General features: G+C 43.1%; 1 protein-coding gene across 3 annotated transcripts in view; it reads left to right on the top strand.

The window, feature by feature from the left end:
* Window positions 1–16,673, top strand: part of nbeab (neurobeachin b) — a 464,498-nt gene that overhangs the window by 110,597 nt on the left and 337,228 nt on the right. For all 3 annotated transcript variants that reach the window (XM_072691521.1, XM_072691520.1, XM_072691522.1), the window contains exons 2-5: window positions 3,099–3,330; window positions 11,184–11,284; window positions 12,593–12,688; window positions 13,727–13,848. In XM_072691521.1, coding sequence (XP_072547622.1) covers window positions 3,099–3,330; window positions 11,184–11,284; window positions 12,593–12,688; window positions 13,727–13,848 — 551 coding nt within the window. The remainder of the gene's footprint in view (window positions 1–3,098; window positions 3,331–11,183; window positions 11,285–12,592; window positions 12,689–13,726; window positions 13,849–16,673) is intronic.

The raw sequence follows: 16,673 nt of genomic DNA, 5'->3' as shown, positions 1-16,673 counted from the left end.
ACATGTTCTATTGTGTCATATATATTGTGAAATATAACACTAAATAATATATTTTTCCTAAAATTATTAGAAATTAATGTTATATCCCTTAGTCAAACGGAGGCAGCTGAATATGAACCAACATCCATCCCATTCATTTGTTTTAATGCCACACTTCTGTGTCTTCTCTCTGCCTCCGTCATGTCCAGTCACTACAACTCCCACAATCCCCCACTCTCTGACACTCTCTGGTCAGAGGTCACCAGCCCACCAATTAGAGACCACTTCCGAGATCTTAGTCACTAAACTACTAACTACACACACCTGATTACAGTTTAATCCAGGCCATATAACCTGTTTGTTAGGCACTCTTGGTGCAAAGTATTGGGCTTGGGCTTGGGCTTGGGCTTGGGCTTGGGCTTGGGCTTTTTATTTAGCTAATAATGAAGTTCTGTAAATTATTTGGACAAAAGTCTTAATTTGAACTTTTGTAAATTAATACTTTCCAAACTGACCATCTGTCTACGGTATGTGTTTAATCATAATCATATATGGAATGAATGGACTAAAGTTTTGGGACACCTGCTCTTGCACTGTTTCTTTTAAAATCAATGCTATTAAGAAGAGTTTATCATACTTTTGTTGGAGTAACTGGCTCTCCTGTCCAGGGAAGACTTTCTACTAGATTTTGAAGCATTGCTATAAGAATCTGATTGTATTCAACGGGACAGAATATGCAAATCTGCTCATTCCATAGCAGTTATTACTGGTGTTTCGGGTGTACTGGGAAGGGTTTTGATTGTGTCTTGAAGTGTGTCTTGGAGAGACGGATGCTCTCACAATGCTATAATATGTGGCTCTAATGCGTCTCAGACCGCCTCTTCTAGTGGTTTGAGTGATCGGATTTTGGGTGTGGATTTTGGGTGTGTTTACACTTGCATTGTTATTATGCGGCTTGGCCTTATCCAGATATAAGCCTGATACTTAATATGCATGAAGTGACCATGTGTAAATCTAGTCTATGGAATTTACAGTTGTCCTCCAACACCAGTCATTCATTTAAGCAGATCGGATGATCTACTGGTGGAACTGGACAGATCCAATCCAAAGATGGGCCCAAAACTGGAGTATGGAGTCCACAGAGAAGACCAGCAACCAAACCTGTGTTCTTCTAACTGTGTTCTTCTAAGCAGCGTGTCCATCACTTCAAATCAGGTCAAGATTTATTTGTATAGCTTTTTACAACTGTTGTCGTCACAAAGCAGCTTTACATAATTAGTACTTAATAAAGGACAGAGACAGAGAAGAAAGAAGAAATAACATGAAGGGTCAAAGACCCCCGTGAGCAAGCCAACGGCGACAGTGGCAAGGAAAAACTCCCTCAGAGCTGGAGGATAAAAACCTTGGGAGGAACCAAGACTCACAAGGGGGACCCGACCCATCCTCCTCTGATCAGAACTATTTAAACATTAATGATAAAAATGACCAAACCAGATACAACAGACAGTTAATAGTGGTGATAATAATAGTGTCAGACAGACACGAGTCCATCTAGGTTTCAGCACGGCCACCAAACAGGCAGCAGCGGCAGGCGGGAGAGCCGCCGTTCCGCCATGGGTGGTGGCGGGTGGGGGGGACCCGCTGGCCGGACTGGTAGGTGGCAGCTGGTTTGAAGCAGGTAGAGGGGACCTCAGCGGGCAGTCTTCCAGCAGGTCGGGCTGGGTGGCCATTTACTCGGAGAAGGTAAAAAGAGAAAGAGAAAGTTAGTTCTAAAAGGAATTTTATGGAGGGCGGAGAATTTTATGGAGGGCACTTCACTGTTTTTACCCACATGCTAACTTGGTTTACACTTTCGAGTTGAGTTGTTTGTAACCGTTAATCACTGCACAGGTTCGAAGAATTGTCAGCAGCTGAACAAACTGTCAAAAGGATGTTTTCACAGATCGCGAGACTGCTGGCTTGTTTCCACGCTGACTCACTATCCGTAAATATCTCATCCTCCACTGTCTTTCATCCTCCAGTTTGCAGACACCGCTCCGCGGCACCATGCAGATTGCCCGTCAGATGAAAGGCGTAAAAGACGAAGTGTTTGTCGTGACGCCCATCAGCTGTTCCATTGTGGTGAGATGAGTACAGTGGAAGGGTTCCTGTCAGTCAAATCCAGAGGCCCAAAACAATCTAGCTGAGAGTCAGTCTCATTCCCAGCAGCTGAGCGCTGATAAGAGTTGATTCACATCCTTCTGCTCTTCCCTTGCTGGAATAATAGCACTCAACAATTCTGCCACGTCACCAGCCTCCGAGCTGCCAGTTCCTGCCAGGCTATTGTCTGTTTATCATGCTAATGTTACTGCAAGATTTCGCAGCCTATTTTCCACATGCCTGCCTTGCCGGTCTCAAGTGAAGATGGCTCAAGGCTGTTCTGTGCACGAGGCAAAGCCCGGGGGTGGTCAATTTCATGCTTGATGAAGTGTAAGAATAAAATCATTGGTTATTGTTTACAACTATGCTAATGATGATTGTTATGAAGGACTGGAAAGGGCAGGTAAAATGTAGGCCGACGTCTTTCTGAGATATGAGATGATCCACATAGAGAGGATGGTGGCTGAATATGATATACTGTATGCCCACATGTTTCTGGACACCTGTTCTAATGAATGCATTACGCTCCTGCTCCCAGGTGTGGGCTAGGGGGGTATAAAGCCCCCCAGCATTGAGCTGTAAAGCCATGGAAGTGTGTTCTCTGGAATGATGGATAGTGCTCCATCCAGTACTTTTGGGATGAGTTGAGGAATCTGGTATCAGGTGGGATGGAGATCATCCAACATCCTGACCTCATTTGTTCTGTTTATGCTGAATACAATCAAATCCTCACAGTAAAGCTCCACAACCTGTTAGAAGACCTTCCCTATACAATAGAGTGAGGTACTCCAACAAAAGCCAAATAAACTGTTTTTAGTACCCTTGATTTAAGTAGAAACTGAGTGAACAGGTGTCCCAAAACTTTTGTCCATATAGTGTATTCTGCGGATGTCCCTGAGGGGCCCTGCTGTTCATTGGATTCTAGGAATTACATCTTTCCCTCTCTCTCTCTGTCTCCTTTCTCATGCTGTCTTCTACAGTTGGTGGGTGGTGAGTTTGACCTGGAGACGAACTTCATCATCCAGGATGCGGAGAGCATCGTGTGCATGGTGGATCTGCTGGAGTACTGCCAGGTGACGTGCCAGGCGGAAATCTGGAGCATGTTCACGGCCATCCTGCGCAAGAGCGTGCGCAACCTGCAGACCAGCACGGAGGTGGGGCTCATCCAGCTGGTGCTGCTCAAGATGAGTTCTGTAGACGACATGATCGCAGGTAAGGCTCAGCGCTGCCAGAGTGACTTTGAGCTCAGAGCTACCCTGGAATATGCAAAGCCCTGGCTTTACCGAACGCATTCAAAACACCACTAAGAAATGTACGTTGAGCCAGCCCTAGCAACTCCCAGCCTCCTTGCTAAGTGGTGGTCGATCCTACTGCTTCATGGAGATTTTGTACCACTGCCATATTGCCTTCACTAACGAAATCTTGAAGAATCCTTTTTTTCAGGGTGTAGAAAGAAGTCCCCGAAACATCAGCAGGAGACTGTAGAGAGTGAAATAGCACTGAGTAAAGAGCTGGGCTTTGTGTTGTGATCGAGATGAGAGAGGCTGAGATAGAGCTGAGATCACAGAGGCTTTGAAGGAGAGAGTTGCAGAGGTTGGGAGGTATTACGCAGAATGCCCTGCCACACACTGAGGACAATCTGAAACAGGGTACCATAAGTGGACCGGTTTCAGAGGACCGAAATGTGTGGGCTGAGCTGCAGGAACGAAGAGCTGATCAATATGCTGAGGGGAAACGCTGTGGATTGCAGAGATGGGGACTTGAGATAGCAATTTAGACTGTAGTCACACTTGAGTTGCAGGGAAACTGGCTTGTGACTTGAGTAGGACTTGCTGCTCAACTCAGACTCTAGACTAAAGCTGGCTGACTTGTACATCTCAAAAGAGCATCTTACACTTACATCCTTTACAAATTTGCCTGTCCTTGTGTCATGAAGACATGCACACTAGGTAAAGAGAGACTAACGAGGACACATGATGAGTTTATGATGTTAATAAGCAGCCAGAAACCCAGTTTCTCTGGGTTTACATGCAACACAAACAAAGCTAATCTGGTCTAGACAAGTTGTGGGCTAATATAAGGTTGGGAAACATGGACATCATGCTATTCTGCAGCTGGAAATGGAGCAGCATTTCAGTGTGGCCTGCCAGACTGATGGGAAATTAGAAAGTAGGTGCATTGAACCTAAGGCTCTAAAGCTATTGAGGCTCTCAATTTACACACATTTGCTCTTGCTGACTCTTTTGCTCAGACCTTTCTTCATCATGTATGCAAATATCGGAAGGTCCTCGGTCGGATCTGAAGGTTAGAGATTGGTTCATCTCTGCTTACACCACCAACACTTTCTTCCGATTAAGCTCCTTACCCCAGAATTTAGTTTCTATCCAGACAAATTTAATCATTAAACCTTGTCAGACATCTGGGTTGAAACTGAGCTAGAAATCGTTCTGTGCCATTCAATGGATTTCCAGTCTCTTCCAGCTCATAGTGGTCTCAGGTTTGGTAGCCTATGTCTTTCAATCAAATGTATTTATTTTAACACTGAATTAGTGAAGTTTATAAGATTTCTTAAAATTGATGTAGAAAGGCTGGTTAGACCGTTGTTCGGATATAAAATAGGGTAGCCATTTATTTGTTTGTTTGTTTGTTTGCTTGATTACAGGTTACTTTTGTTAAAATTCATAAGCTTCCCAAACAGCAAATTAGTCACATGCATCATTTCTTTTCTAATATGTATGGTTCTGTATCCCCTTACTTTAAAAACAGGGTCAGTCCTGTCAGACAAGTCCCTTGAGATCATGTCCATGCAGACCACAACATTAACTCTACAACATGCCAAGTATCACAAACACCAAAGCGCTGCAAAGGAGTCCAAATCCAAAGGCCCTCAGGATGGAACACTGTGAGAATTCGACTTATCGGCAAAATATTGCCAGACTTCCAACTTTTAGCCTGGACACCAATTTTAAATACCAAAGCTGAATTTGCTACCCAGCTTGTGGAAGCATGGGCTAAAATGGACAGGAATTATCGAATGATGCTGGTGTAATCCCGACATGCCATCACAAATGCTGTTATCAAAGAAAAATGCTGTTTAAAAGAATGCATCTATTGATTATTGGTAGGTATGTGACTTCAGCTGGGGCGAGACAAAATGCCCAGATGTGGTTTTACAGGTCTTTTTACACCCCTGTTATTCAGCCTCAGAATGAAACACACTGATTTTCCTTTCACTGGAGGCTGGTTTACAGATCCCACATGTCCTAGCATAGCTTTAAAAATTTCCAAGTGTCACCTTGTTGCAGTGTGAGGTTAGCTAGCTGAAGAGATTGTAGCTTGTAGCCGAACTCTCACTTCCATAGGTTTAGCTTTCTTGAGACTCACTGATAAAAACAAAGTTGGTGCTTTTCCTTCTGATGTGTGTTTAGCTCCAGTTTGATAAAACTGAGGTAGTCCCGTTTGTTTTTTAGGGATCGGACTATGGAGGGAAGAGATGGAAAAGGTCAGGGTCAACTAGCATTAACTTTTAGCCCAGCATGGATCCCAGTTTGCTTTTCCTGGCTTCATTGGCCAAGTTCAAGCTCCCCTTTTGCAAACACTGTAACAGGAAAAGCCGTGGTCACAAGGCCTGGTTCACACAGTGACCCATATTCCCCTGTAGCGGAAACAAGAGATGAGGTGCTGGTGTTCAGTATCTACAGCACCTCATCCTACCAAAGTGGCAAGTTTCACCAAATATTACTGCTTTGCCAGTTTTGGCTAGCAGGGTCTCGCTACTGGGCTGGGTGCATGCAAGTTTTTGGGGGCAGTGTTTTGTTGGACTCAGCCCTCAGGTTAGGATTAGAACCAATGAGCTTTCTGGAAAAGGCTGGGTTAGCTGCTTGATGTAACAGATCAACAGTAAATGTACTTCATGTCAGTAAAGCATCAACAGAACATCTTCACGATATTTACCTCGTTTACCTTACATAGATGCTTCACTGCTGCTACTGCACAGCTTTAGCTAGCCAGGTTTTGCTACTGAGCTGGGTTTGTGTAGCATTTTGGGGGGCAAGGTTTCGTTGGACTCAAACCTCAGACTTCACATAGGACTTGTATGAAGGGCCTTGTTGAGGGGGGTAACCTGTACCATTCATAGAGGATGGGTGTACTGTGGTTGGAGCATTTGCAATATGCAGCAATGAGCTAATTAATTAATATATGTAATTAATTAGAAAGTTAATGGTAAAAGTATTTGACTGAAAAGCTTGGTGTCCCCGTTTTTTGATGGGCCATGTGAAGTGTGAAGTGATCCATCCCAGATTGTATTCCCGAAGAAAGCGGATCGGGGTGTTCCGAGAGTATTTGGGCGAATAGTAGAGTGGTCTCCTTACTGACTTGTGTTTAGTAGAGTTTAAACTTAGAGGATCTTTGAATTATTAGTCTATTCAAACCAGCTGAAGTTTTTCTTGAGTAAATAGCAAAGCACTTTTGTAAGTCGCTCTGGATAAGAGCGTCTGCTAAATGCCTTAAATGTAAATGTACAGCTCTTCAGGTGAATTTAGCTGGAGTTTAAACTTTTGTGATGCAGCCTGATTCTGACTCCACTACCTATTGCCCCCTCTCCAGACTCTAATCCATGCTTCAGAACCATGCTGCTGTTCAGAACATGACCATTCTGTATTTAAGGTCAGATATAACACACATACAGCTCTTTAGAACAGCAGGCAGGAGACGATACAAACAAAAAAGTAGTAGATTTCCGTTTCGCTGCGAATGCCTGTGGTAGACTCGCAGCGCTGTGAATGAGAGAGAGGGAAATATGGATTAAGTTGCTATGCCCTACACAGTGAAATTCCTCAGGCTTAGGAAGGAGAGAGATATTGAGGGAAAAATCTCATTAGTTGCAGTCTGTTCTATAATGAGAATGAATGGCAGTTTAGAGGAATATTAAATTTTCCCTTCCATTTATGAATGACGAACACTGATGCCCCTCACCACCCCCCCCTCCCCGTTCAATCAGTAATTGATGTGCTCTTGCCTGCTCTGTCTGCATATTTTCACTGTGTGTCGTTTTGTAGCCTTTGCGCTGTGGATTCTTTCTGAAGTAGCGTCTGAGGCTTTGCCCCATCTGAACTCCTGACAGCATTTTTGACGAAGCATAAAATGAAGACATTACACGGCACTAATCGATATAAATGCACTTTATAGTTCCTTTTTAATCGCAGCAGGCAGATGTCCTTAGCCTGTGCTCATTGATTTGCATCGCCAATCTTTGTGTAAGTGTAGTATCAGTGGGTATTTCAGGTCTGCATTCAGAAAGCAGCTAATCTCTGCTACTGTTCTGAATAGTGACCTCCCCTACTAGTAATTAAAATTTAACCTATGATTATTTAACTTTTTACTGTTTCCATAAATTTCATAATTTATGATAAATATATCACAGCATATTTCATATAATTTTCATTATAATTATACAGCCTTCCTTTTAAAAAGTCCTGGAATAGCAAGGCCAGTTCGGTGACCGTTGATCTGGAGTGGTCCTTTCTAGATTAAAGACTCATCAGACTACCAGTAACTTGTCGACAACATTCTGTAGATTAATGAATACAGGTGTTCTTCACTTTATTCAGAGAGTCCAAGTTCAAATATGTAGATGTTCAACCAAGGAATCACTGATCATCTAACAGGACCATCTCAACATCCTCACCCAGCTGCTGTAGACCAGCTGCTGACACCAGTCTGGAACTGGATCTTAACTGGGTTAGATTGAGATTAAGGGGCCAGGGTGAGGGTTAGGATTAAGGTTTTTGATTGAGGTTAAGGCTAGGATTAGGGCCAGGATAAGGGTTAGGATTAGGTTTTGGGTTGAGGTTATGGTTAGGATTAGGGCCAGGATGAGGGTTAGGATAAGGTTTTGTGTTGAGGTTATGATTAGGATTAGGGCCTACATAAGGGTTGAGGTTAAGGTTAGGATTAGGGTCAGGATGAAGGGTTAGGATTAAGAGTTTGGATTGAGGTTATGGTTAGGATTAGGGCCAGGATGAGGATTAGATTTTTAAATTGAGGTTAAGATCAGGATTAGGGTTTATATGAGGGTTATGATAAGGTGTTTGGGTTGAGGTTATGGTTAGGATGAGGGCCAGGATGAGTGTTAGGATTAGGTTTTGGGTTGAGGTTATGGTTAGGATTTGGGCCAGGGTTAGGTTTTAGGTTGGGGTTAGGCTTAGCATTAGGGTCAGGATAAGGGTAAGGATTAGATTCTGGGTTGATGTTAAGATTAGAATTAGGGCCTACATGAAGGTTAGGATTAGGTTTTGGGTTGAGGTTAAAGTTAGGATTAGGGCCAGGATGAGAGTTAGGATTAGGTTTAGGGTTGAGGTTATGGTTAGGATGAGGGCCAGGATGAGTGTTAAGATAAGGTTTTGAGTTGAGGTTATGGTTAGGATGAGGGCCAGGATGAGTGTTAGGATTAGGTTTTGGGTTGAGGTTATGGTTAGGATGAGGGCCAGGATGAGTGTTAGGATTAGGTTTTGGGTTGAGATTATGGTTAGGATGAGGGCCAGGATGAGTGTTAGGATTAGGTTTTGGGTTGAGGTTATGGTTAGGATGAGGGCCAGGGTTAGGTTTTAGGTTGGGGTTAGGCTTAGCATTAGGGTCAGGATAAGGGTAAGGATTAGATTCTGGGTTGATGTTAAGATTAGGATTAGGGCCAGGATGAGGGTTAGGATTAGTTTTTTGATTGAGGTTAAGATTAGAATTAGGGCCTACATATAGGTTAGGATTGGGTTTTGGGTTGAGATTAAGGTTAAGATTAGGGCCAGGATGGGGTTAAGATTGGGTTTTGGGTTGAGATTAAGGTTAGGATTAGGGCCTACATGAGGGTTGGGGTTAAGGTTAGGATTAGAGTCAGGATGAGGATTAGTTTTTTTGATTGAGGTTAAGATCAGGATTAGGGCTTATATAAGGGTTATGAGGGTTTTGGGTTGATGTTATGGTTAAGATTAGGGCCAGGATGAGGGTTAGGATTAGAAGTTTGCGTTGAGGTTAAGGTTAGGATTAGGGTTGAGTGTTTCTTGTTGCCCAGGTATGACCTGTTGGATTGTTTGTTTGAACAACCAACAAACAATGAGTGTCTGAGTGTCTGCTCTTGGTTTGAGGCCTGAGCTCCACCTGTCAGACCTGCATTTGTTCTAAAAGAAAATAAACCAAAATGAAAAGAAGAGACTTGTCTGGGAGAGCATGAGAGGGAATGAAAGAACCTACTGGGGTACCAACAACTAGACATCGAATGGATCGGAAAAAAATACGGCCTATCAGCAGCGGCCAAAACATTTTGTTCTTATGTGAGGCAACATCTGCCTGGAAAAACACAGAGATGTGAATCTGACAGTGCCAAAATTACCAAACGATTGGTGGGTTCAGTTAGATTGGTGGGTCAGTTAGAAACAGTAGGTAATTTAGTCGGTAATTTACAACAGAGGGACAACAGAGAAAAACACAGGCATGGTCGATTCGGACAGGAATAATATCACAAAGGAGCCCCCATGAAAGAGAATTTTCCCAGGACCCCATGTAAATTAAATCCCGTCCAAATTGGGCTATTGTGAGAGCTGTGGGAAGAAACAAACAAACAAACAAACAAAAAAACATCACCAGTGACCTCACCAACCACCTCCACAGGGCTGGAGATTCACAATCTGCCATTCAGCTTCCAGCCCATAGCATGAGATGCAAACCATCAGCAGTAAGAATAAGTAGGCTAGATTAGAATATGAACGTTCATCACTTTCTACCTTTCTAAGTGATGAAAAGGCCAAAGTGTGGAGAACGAAAAGATCTGCTTATGATCCCAAACACAAACACAAGCTTATTGTCCAAACATGCTGGAGGTAGTGCCATGACCTGGGCTTGTACGACTGATTCTGGACTGCTTCTCATCAATGTTCTTTGATGAAATAACTCATGTTAGAAGCTGCAGAATAGATTTAGAATTATATAGAGATCTTCTTCATCAAATGTTCTTCAGCCAACAAAACAATGGACCTCATCAGGGGGGGAAATGGAAAGTTTCAGACTCATTAGCTTGATGCAGGCATCGCAAGCAAGGGACATGTCATAGTTTGAGTGGCTTAACACATCACGATTGAAATATCAAGCAATAAAAGCAAGACCAAGATCAACCAAGATATGACATTTGTTTCGGGTCAGAAGCCACATGGGTAACTCTACGAGACAGAACTTGCAGCTCAACACAGTTGAAAGACAAGTGTGTGATGAAGGCCTGGTTAGGCTTTCACACCTACCTTGTTTGGTCTGGACCTTCTGCCTTTTCTGTTTGGTCTAAACCAAAATAGCAGGTGTGAAAGATGCCCACCAAAGGACCAAAGTTTGGCCCAACCAAAGAAGGTGGTATTGGACCAGACCAAAGTTTGGCCCAGCTAAAAGAGGTGGTCTTGAACCAGATCAAACCGAACCATGGTTTGACAATCGTTTTTGTACCGTTTTTGTACCAATGACAGGAAGTTGAGGCAGGCAATTGGCACCCATTTAACAACAGAAGAAGTAAAAATGAGCAGTGGGAAGAGACAAGGGCAATTATATCTGTCAGTGATGATGTAATTGTTGCAGGACAAGCTTGTTCATTCGGTAAACTGGAACTAGTCTCAAGTTCTGTACTTGAAGTTGGTTCAGCTGCTAGTAATGCTGGAATATCAGCAGTTTAGTGGAACCAAATCAATCAGTAAATTGATCTTTTTTTGGGAGGAAAGACGACTTGCCAGATTGACAACACAGCCAAGGTCAGACTCACGCCCCTCCACAAATGAATCAGTGTCCAGTATAAGAAAATGCAGACCATAAATGTGATGACAACGGGACAATTGTTCATCATGCATCAAGTTCTTTTAGTGCATTAAGCAGCAAAACTGCATGTGGAACCAAAACCAGATCAAATATCACCATCAAACATGTCTTGACTGATTGACCAGGTCTGGAAAAAAAGTATGTACGTTTGATCCTAAAGCTATAGTTGGCGGTCAAACCATCTCATAAGTCTTTCTCTCTCTCTTTCTCTCTCTTCTCAGATCTGCTGGTGGACATGCTTGGAGTGCTGGCCAGTTACAGCATCACGGTGAAGGAGCTAAAGCTGCTCTTCAGCATGCTGAGAGGAGAAGGAGGATTGTGGGTAAGCCAGCGGCAGCCCCTCTGTTTGGAACAGTCCCCCTGCAGCTCGGGACTGTGCCGTCTCTTACTCCGCTCTGCGGTCAGGCAGTCAGTGATACTTTCACTGGCCTCCAAAGCAATCAGCCTCAGAATGACCGGGACCTCCCGAGATATTGACTTACTGCTGGCTGGAGTGCGAGCTATTGACGGAGTATTGATGCTGGTAGTCGCCACAGTGAAGATGCTGTCACAATTGCTCTCATTTTCTAAACAGAGTAGAGTACCTCAGCAGAAGGGCTAGTAGTGGGTATACTATGTAACAGCCAAGCTGGAGGTGATTAATGGGTGCCTGCAAAAGTAAAATCTGGAGCCTGTGCTCATTAAATATATACTAAGATATTTATTTTATTATGGCCTATTGTTGTTGTTGTTGTTGTTATTATTATTACATGTATTAGAAGGTGTATGGACTAGATGCTTTATGAGAAATAATACAAATATTACATGAGGACAGTTCATAAGGTTCAGGGGAATTTTCAGGGGAATTCAGGGGAGTTTTGATGAACTGATTCAGTTCTGGCTCTGAGGAAGAAGCTTGTTTTTCAATCTGGAAGGAAAAGTATTGATAGCCTTTGTCCACTGGGGAGCTGAGGATGCGGCAAGCGTGTCGGCTGCCCGGCAGTTCCTAGTGGCCAGACTGGAATTTGCAAAGAAATGCAAATTGAGCAGTTGAGCCACATGGACTGATAAGACCAATATGATAATTACTTTGTCTATATCTGAAGTTTCATGGAGCTGCCACTGCTCTGGCTAGATCATCATCATCACTAGAAACTACTGCTGATGTATTCACTCTTACAAATGGGTTACAGTTATATAGCTTGTGTATGTACATGTTTCTACTTTAGCTGTCACTCATATACAAGTTTTTATACAAGTGTATCTCAATACCTGAAACTGCATATTCTCTGTTGGGTGGTAATACATATGTAATAAGGTGAGAATGACTGTATTTATATCAACTACTGATTTGCCTTTTACAGCTATTGCCTTCCTCTTAGACTCGCGTAATTGCAAGAGTCTAAACTGAAAATTATATGTATGTGTACGACTGTAATGCATCTTTAACAGCCTACCCCAGTAACGAAATTGTTGATACATGGATTGTTAATATGTAACTATATATATATATATATATATATATATATATATATATATATATATATATATATATATATATATATATATACCGTTATTATAGACACTGGATATAAGGTGGGACCCTGATTGATCTAAAGTGTAACTGTGCATGTGTCTGTGCTGTCTGTAGCCGAGGCATGCAGTAAAGCTGCTGGCTGTGCTAAACCAGATGCCACAAAGACACGGGCCGGACGCTTTCTTCAACTTCCCCGGCCGGAGTGCTGCTGTAAGTTTTCACCCTGTTTTATTAATCAGCGCTCATAATCCTACATTTCTGTATAACTGTATATAATCTATTTGTGTATATTAATGTATGCATTATACACTTGTGTATATATATACTAATAGAATAGGACTCAAATAAACATGAACCTATTGGCACCATGCTGCCTAATGCCAGGAGTGGGCTGGAGGGGTATAATGCCCCCCAGCATTGAGCAGCTGTGGAGCAGTGGAGGAACTGTGTTCTCTGGAATGATGGATAGTTGGTGCGCCATCCAAAACTTTGGGGATGAGTTGGGGAGTTAAGGATGAGGTGTGGTGTTGATCATCCAGCATCCGGACCTCACTAACACTCTTACCACTGATTGCAATCAAATCCTCACAGCAATGCTCCTCTGAAATCTAGTAGAAAGCCTTCTTCCCTGGACAGCAGAGACAGTTACTCCAACAAAAGCAGGGTTAAACTCATTGATTTCAGAAGAAAGAATGAATGAGCAGGTGTCCCAATACTTTTGTCAATTTATTATATGTACATATAGCAAGAAACTCTATTTTAATTTAAAATAGGCCTATTACTATTGCTGTTGTGTTTGTATATTTGCTTAATTAGCATCTCCAATTGAGTCAAATGAATAGCCTGTATTCACAACGCTTCTTAGAGTAGGAGTGCTGATCCAGGATCAGATCCCTCTCTCATTTACTAAGTATAACCTTACTAACAGGAACAGATCTGAGACCAGCGTTCTCAATCAAAGAACCTGTATGAATACACACTCTCAGATCTCATTTGGCAGTGTAGAACCTTAAATTTGGTAAACCGAAGGTTCTTCATTCATTTATCCATTTCTAAGAACCAACATGGTTCTATGGCTTCGCTCTAAGAACCATTCGAAGAACCTTTATGTTTAGCTGTGCTGCCTGATGTGCTTTACAGATGTTAAACGCAGCATAATCAGGAGCGAATACTGAACCTGTTCATGTGTTTTCTGCAGCGATAGCAATCTCCTGAGCTCTCTCTCTCTCTCTGTCTCTTTTTTGCCAGGCGATTGCTTTACCTCCCATTGCCAAGTGGCCTTATCAGAACGGCTTCAGTCTCAACACCTGGTTCCGCATGGATCCCCTCAACAACATCAATGTAGACAAGGACAAACCCTACCTTTACTGGTGAGTTAATCACCGCCGCACATCTGCATGACAATGAAGGGACGAGCCTTGCGGGTTGCAATAACTGCCAGCAGCTGGCGTCTTTAAGGAGATTATGCTGGACCGCTTTGTTTGTTTTTTTTTTGTTGTTGTTTTTTTTTTCTCGGGACGTTGATGTCCCGATGTCCTGCCTGCTTGCCTGCTCGCCTGCCACGTGCAGAATGAGCTTTGTTAAGGGATTCTGCTTGGTGATGATGTGGTGGATTATGCTTGCATGAATGAGAATTAGGTCAGATTTTGCTGATTAAACGAACAGAAGCGTGAACCTGGGGTGGGCGGAACGCTCCGGAATCAGAGGCGGATCTCCGCAGGGGGAAACCGGTATTAATTTGGGCTTTTAATGTCTGGAGCACAGAAGGAACGCCTTGTGTAGAGACTTGTGGGTAATTAAAGCTGAGATCAATAGCCCAGAAGCACTGTGTTTATCTGCAGAGGTCCCAGGAGACACGGAGTAAAGCCTCAGTGTGGAGAGAAGAGCGTGGAAGAGCATGTCTGTGTATATGTGTGGTGGGAAGGGATGGCAGCAGGGACGGAAGGGAAGTGTGGAAAATGAGCAGATGAGCAGAAAAAAAAAAAGTCATCATTATGTATCAAATCTTCTTGTCCTGGGCTGGAGAAGAACCTGAGGAACCTCGTCTCTCCTCTAACTTTGTGTGTATAAACTTTGTGCATAACCTCGTATACCCTCAGCACGAACCGGACGGCGTTTTTTTCTGTGTTTGCACGATTTGTATTCAGGCACCATACAGGCTGTGCTCTGCCTATGATAGGTCTGGAGAGATGCACCATGCTAATCTCATTTCAGCCCTCTCACTCTCAGCCCTCGCAGCTCCGAGCCAACCCAGAGCCCCAGAGCAGAATTGGAACCCTGAAAAATCTCTTTAAACAAGTTCCTGAGAACCACTTCTCAATGCAAACTTGTCTATAAGTGCTTCCAAATGCTGCACTCTTAAAAATGACGGTGCTTCAAACGGTTCTTTGAGTGGTTCCATAAAGAACCATGTTGATAATAGGATCTATGAGCGTGAAGAACCTATTACTTAATGTTAAGGTTTTTTGGCAGTGCAAAAATTTGGGCCCTGGGTGGTCCAGCGGAGTAAGGCGCTGTCACTGTAATCAGAGGATCGCTGGTTCGTATCTCGATCATGCTGCTAGCCATCGACAGCCGGGGCCCAGAGAGAGCGCAATCGCCCTTGCTCTCTCTAGGGTGAGTAGATGGCGTTCTCTCTCTAGCTCTATCACCACCCCACCTCATCCCCACCTCCCCCCTCTTCCCAAAAGTATTAGATTAGCACCAACTTTTTGTTTCCATTTTTCAGTAATACCACTCACAGCTGATGGAGTTGATTTAGTGAGGAATATACATTCACATTTATGGCATTTAGCAGATGCTCTTATCCAGAGCGACTTACAAGGTTACTCGTATTACAAAGGAGGGCCAATGTAGTGTTAGGAGTCTTGCCCAAGGACTCTTATTGGTGTAGCACAGCAGCACAGTCACCCAGACTGGGAATCGAACCCCATTCTCCCACGTGGTGAGGTAGCTCACTAGCAGGTAGTGGTATTATCTGTTGTGCCACACCAACCAGCTGACCTGGCGGTGGCTTCTATTACCGAACCACGCTGGAATTCAGTGAGCTCTTTAAATTATAGAACCACCCATACTTTCACTAATGTGTACAAAGGCAGACTGCGTGGCTGGGGGCTAGATTTTATGCAACTGTGGCAATACGACTAATTAAAACACCTGAATTCAGTGGTGTCCAAATACTTTTGTCTGTGTAGTGTATATTAAATAATACTATCAGAAATGTTGCCTGGTTGACCACATATGGAGCAAAGGGGAAACTTGTGGATTTGTGATTGTTGTTAAAGATTCCTTCTATTGGCCAGAAAGTCTAAATCTAAAGTGGTGGTGCCAGTTTCAACTCACTCTCGCTCTAAAAAGCTCTGCATGCAATGTGAGGAAGAGTATGTGAGGAAGAGTATGTGAGGAAGAGTATGCTTTTCAGTTTTGCAGTCCAGAATACCACACAACTCAGTTGGAGTCGGACCATTTCTCACTACTGTCTCTTGCCTTATTTACGTCCTAGACCCTACCAAACGTGCTCTGAACTCTTCACAGGCCCTCTCTAATATATATATTATATAGTGAGTTGAAACTGGCACCACCACTTTAGATTTAGACTTTCTGGCTAATAGCAGGCATCTTTAACCCCTGTCACCACCCCTACTCACTGCCATAATATATATATATATATATATATATATATATATATATATATATATATATATATATATATATATATATATATAATTATTATTATTATTATTATGGCAGTGAGTAGGGGTGGTGACAGGGGTTACACCTCTCCCTTGGTCTGCAAGGCTGTCCTAATAACGCTGTATAAAAGAATAGGCCGAGGTGAGCACGCCAGCCAGAGCCTCCACGGCACAGAGGGAGAGACATGTCTGCCCTTACAGCCTACTGGGCTTAGGTATGTTTATTTCGTTTATTTGGGTGATGGTGAAGCAGTTTGTGAATAGAGCCATTTTGAGTTCATCCGGACCTGCGTCCGAGTGTTCTCTGTGTTGGGCTGAGCACTCAGTCATCGTGGCCACACCCCTTTTTTCCTGGGGGACGTGCCATATATGCCATATGATATATTGTTGCTGTTGGAACAAGAACAAGAAACGTGCATCTCCAAAAAAGTCTTTTTACAGGACGAGCCAAAAATGTCCTGAACTTTTAATGGAAGTTAATGTTAAAGAAGTTTATGGAGCAT

Source organism: Salminus brasiliensis, chromosome 11, assembly GCF_030463535.1.
Source record: "Salminus brasiliensis chromosome 11, fSalBra1.hap2, whole genome shotgun sequence".
NCBI classification, from domain to species: domain Eukaryota; kingdom Metazoa; phylum Chordata; class Actinopteri; order Characiformes; family Bryconidae; genus Salminus; species Salminus brasiliensis.
This window is presented reverse-complemented; position numbering and strand designations above follow the sequence as displayed.